This window comes from Belonocnema kinseyi, chromosome 5 (genome assembly GCF_010883055.1).
Source record: "Belonocnema kinseyi isolate 2016_QV_RU_SX_M_011 chromosome 5, B_treatae_v1, whole genome shotgun sequence".
NCBI classification, from domain to species: domain Eukaryota; kingdom Metazoa; phylum Arthropoda; class Insecta; order Hymenoptera; family Cynipidae; genus Belonocnema; species Belonocnema kinseyi.
The window spans coordinates 138,413,909-138,417,796 of record NC_046661.1 but is presented as its reverse complement, the minus strand read 5'-3'; the positions used below and the strand labels follow the sequence as shown (position 1 = coordinate 138,417,796).

Below are 3,888 nucleotides of genomic sequence, written 5' to 3'. Positions count from 1 at the left end.
TAATCATAAATTCTTAATCGACGTTCATTCTGACCAAATATATCTTTACTGAAAGATTCAAATATCATTAACAACAATGATTAATTAAATTTGTTTAATTAACTAAATTATTAAAGAGATCGGTTATAAAATTTTGTATTATTTTTAATCGAGTTTTATTTAATTTAGTTTCATTCTTTTCCTTGATAATGATTCCTCTCCCTTATTTTTATATTGTATATGATTTAATGAATAAAATAAATTACACAATTTAACTTTATTTTGTTCCATTTTATTCTATTCTTTTCTATTTCATCCTTTTCTATTCTGTTTTGTTATCTCAGTTTCTTTATTATATAAAATGACAAACATTTTCTTTCAAGGGCTTTAAAGAAAAAATAATATAAACCGTACGTTAATTATATTCTTTATTAATAATGAATGTTTACATTTTTCGCTATTTGAAAAAATAAAAAAATTTTGCCAATTATGTATAGCAATCGGATTCTTATTATTAAATTTTTATTTCTATTACACAAGAAAAAGGTATCTCTGAAATGTTGAAATTTTTTTTTTTTATAACAAGTTATCTTCTTCATGCATGCAGTTTGCTACTTTCAGTGCAGTCTCGCAATCGTTATCTCCTTCTAAAAATGTTGGAAAAATATATTTTGAAAAAAATTTCTTATAAATTATATATATCTTTAAAAAGTAAATAATGTATATTCTTGACTTACTCATAACTTTACACTTGTTCCTCATCATAACAGCTCTTTCCTTACCAACACCGCCTCGAACTCTAAGTCTGCTTTCGTTGATTGAACCGTCAGCATTCATCTAAAAAAGAATTTTTTTAATTAATACCAAATAATTAATATCAGTTTACACTTTTTTTAAATGAACATTAAATTTTCATACGCATTTTTCCATTATGATACTCTATTTTATTTAGTAATTTTCTGTATAATGGATTTACTTGATACCAGGTAATACATCCGACTCTCGATTTAGGAACTCGCGGTTTAAGAATACCTAAAATTGCCTCGTGAGGACCGCATTGCGCGAGTATTCAGTCGATTATATTGCGCAATATTATGCATGCCAATTGGAAACGGTTCAGGCGACCCTAAATGTTTAACTTTCGAGATTCTCTAAAGACGAGAAAATCCAAAACTTTCGAAAATACAATTTTTTCATCTAGTAATATTTATTTTAATTCGCGACGTTTATTCTAAGCATCCTTTAAAACAACAAATCACAAACTTCTAACTTAAATGAATTTTAAAATTATTGCCTGAATTTTCGACTACAAAATATTTATTTTTAAAAAAACATGGAATGCTTGAAACTATTAGTTGAAGTCATAAATTTTCAACAAAGAAAAAATTTATTTTCAAGAAAATAGTTCAATAAATCTCCAACTAAAATAGTTGAATTTTCAACAACAAAGAATTAGTTTTCACTAAAAATCTAAATTGTTAACCAAAACATAAATAATTAACTTTTAAGCTAAAAAAATTAATACTCAACCAAATAGATGGATTTTCAATTAAAATGATGGAATATTTAATTGGAATAAGTTTCATTTTGCGTTAAAAAATTACTTTCCTAAAAAAAATTACTTTTCACACAAAGAAAAATAACTTTTTAAAAACGTTTATATTTGCAACCAAAGTGATGAATTTCCAACTAAAATTGTAAATCTTTAACTGAAATAGTTGACTGTTAAACCCAAAAGATGAATTTTCAACTAAAATGTTGAATCTGTAACTATAATAATTGCATTTTTTACAGCAAAATGACTTTTCAAACCAGAAAATTAATTTCTACCAGAAAAAATGAATTTTAATTTAACTATGAAAAATCAATTTGAACGAAAAATTGAATAATTGAATTTTTAGTCAAAAAATAAATGTTCAAATAAAAAGAAAAATTTTTATAAGAAAATTATGAAACATGCAATTGAAATAATAGTTACATATTCAGTTTGAAAACAAATATTCTACCGAAAAAGATGCAAATTTGTAACAAAGTAGTTACATTTTTAGGGAAAGATTTCTTTTCATCCAAAGTAGAAACAAGTTTTCTATCTTTTCTGGTTTCCCGGTTTAATCGCCGCTCTGTGTATGATAATTAAAAAAATAAATTCAATAGCTGTACAATTTTAAGAAAGTGAATCTTTCTATTTAAAAATTTGAATTGCAAATTTTGAGTTTTCATTCTAAAAGTAAAAAAGTTTTCAAGGTTCTTTAATACATAATATAAATAATATAATAATAAACTAGAACTTTTATTATCATTATAAAAATGAGTAATTTTACCGCGCGAATTCTATTTCTGTAAAATATATTTAATGTGTTGTGGAAGGGAAATAATTAAAAATTATCCTGAATAAAGTAATAGCATAATTCAGTATTTCAAAAAATATTATTTATAAGCATTTCATGTGTTTTCAAATATTTTAGTTTTATTATTTATATTATTTTCAAGAGAATTATTGAAAATAATACGTATTTTGACAAATTAAATATTTACCAATCCCATTTTTTTCGATATACAAGCCAAGAAGCAACCCAGCTTCTCATCATTCTTGTCCAATGCTCCTTTGAAAGACTTCTCAAGCGCATCTGAAACCATTTTTAACAACAATAAATTATTTAAGAAATAAAAAACAATATATTTTTATTTAAAATGTATCCATTCGACAAAGCGTATTTTTTAATTTTGTGAATATTTTTTATAATTTTTCAATATTTCTAATCCCTAGTGCTTATTTTATTATTTAAAAATCATCCTGTTTTGGAAATTTAGTTTGGAAATTATGTATTTTCAGACATTTTTAATTAAGTAATATTATAAAAGTCCGAGAATTTTCCAGTTTGAAAATTTTTAATTGTCGGCAATTTTATTATTTTAAGAATTTTCTATTTCGATTATTTCTTTCTCAGGAAATTGTATAGGGTCGGGTATTAAATTTTTCAGAATTTTTAGTTATCCCTTTTTTATAAAGCAGATATTTAGAAAAATTATTATTTTGGTTATTTTTTAATGATGATCAAATATATTCAAAAACATGCAAATATTTATACTATACCTGGATCAATACCGACTTCCTTTATGCAGGCGTTTTTATTAGCCTCCCAATTAGTATTATCTTTCTCTGTGGTGTCAGCCTAAAATAATAAAATTTAAAAATGAAACGCAAAAAAATATTTTTCATATTCTAATTCAAATAATATAATTTTTCTTTCAATTTTCCAGAAATTTAAAATATTTTTGTTTATTGCATTTAATATTTCAAATTTTAACTTTCATCATTAAAATATTAATAATATTTATATACTAGATACAATTAAGTTAACACTAACAATAAAGCTCTTTAAGCTACATTGTAGACAATATTTTAATTGCAGAAAAAATAAATCACAAATAACATAAAGAAAAAATATTTTTACCAGAATTCCTACTATGCTGAGCCCCAAAATTGCGACGAAAATTTTCATCTTGAAAGTTGCACTATTCTCGAACTGATCACTTCAACAGTTCGCAATTTACTAAATTGTTTTAAACTCTATTTTTTATAATCTCGCACGACGATTATGAATATCTGCGTATTACGAAATAATAAATATGTTCTAATCGTCTGTAACGAGAGGAAATAAAAATATTCCTTATGGTTAGATAAGGTTTTTTCTGAAATTAGCAATAATCAGCAATAGTTCATCAAAAATGGTTCTTACGAAATATATTTGTACTAAAAACTTAAATAAAATCGATAAGAATGAATAAATAAATATTAATTTAAATTAAACTGGATTCCGTTCCAATGTATTCTATTATATTATATTCAATCCTATTCTAACCTATTCCATTCTCTTCTATTTTATGCTATTGTATTCTATTCAATTC

General features: G+C 23.7%; 1 protein-coding gene across 1 annotated transcript; it reads right to left on the bottom strand.

Annotated features, from left to right (window-relative positions):
• Nucleotides 1-534: 534 nt before the first annotated feature.
• Nucleotides 535-3,590, bottom strand: LOC117172783 (general odorant-binding protein 56a-like). The gene is made up of 5 exons (XM_033360994.1): nt 3,435-3,590; nt 3,074-3,152; nt 2,515-2,606; nt 717-816; nt 535-626 (listed from the first exon to the last, which is right to left on the bottom strand). Exons 1-5 carry the CDS (start codon nt 3,480-3,482, stop codon nt 556-558), a joined length of 390 nt encoding a protein of 129 aa, XP_033216885.1. The 5' UTR covers nt 3,483-3,590; the 3' UTR covers nt 535-555.
• Between the last annotated feature and the right edge of the window lie 298 nt (nt 3,591-3,888).

Coding starts and splice junctions, on each gene's coding strand:
- LOC117172783 (XM_033360994.1), bottom strand. CDS start 3,482: ATGAAAATTTTCGTCGCAATTTTGGGGCTCAGCATAGTAGGAATTCTG. Junction 817..2,514: donor TATCGAAAAAAATGGGATTG/GTAAATATTTAA, acceptor ATTCTTTTTTAG/ATGAATGCTGACGGTTCAAT. Junction 627..716: donor GAACAAGTGTAAAGTTATGA/GTAAGTCAAGAA, acceptor CAACATTTTTAG/AAGGAGATAACGATTGCGAG.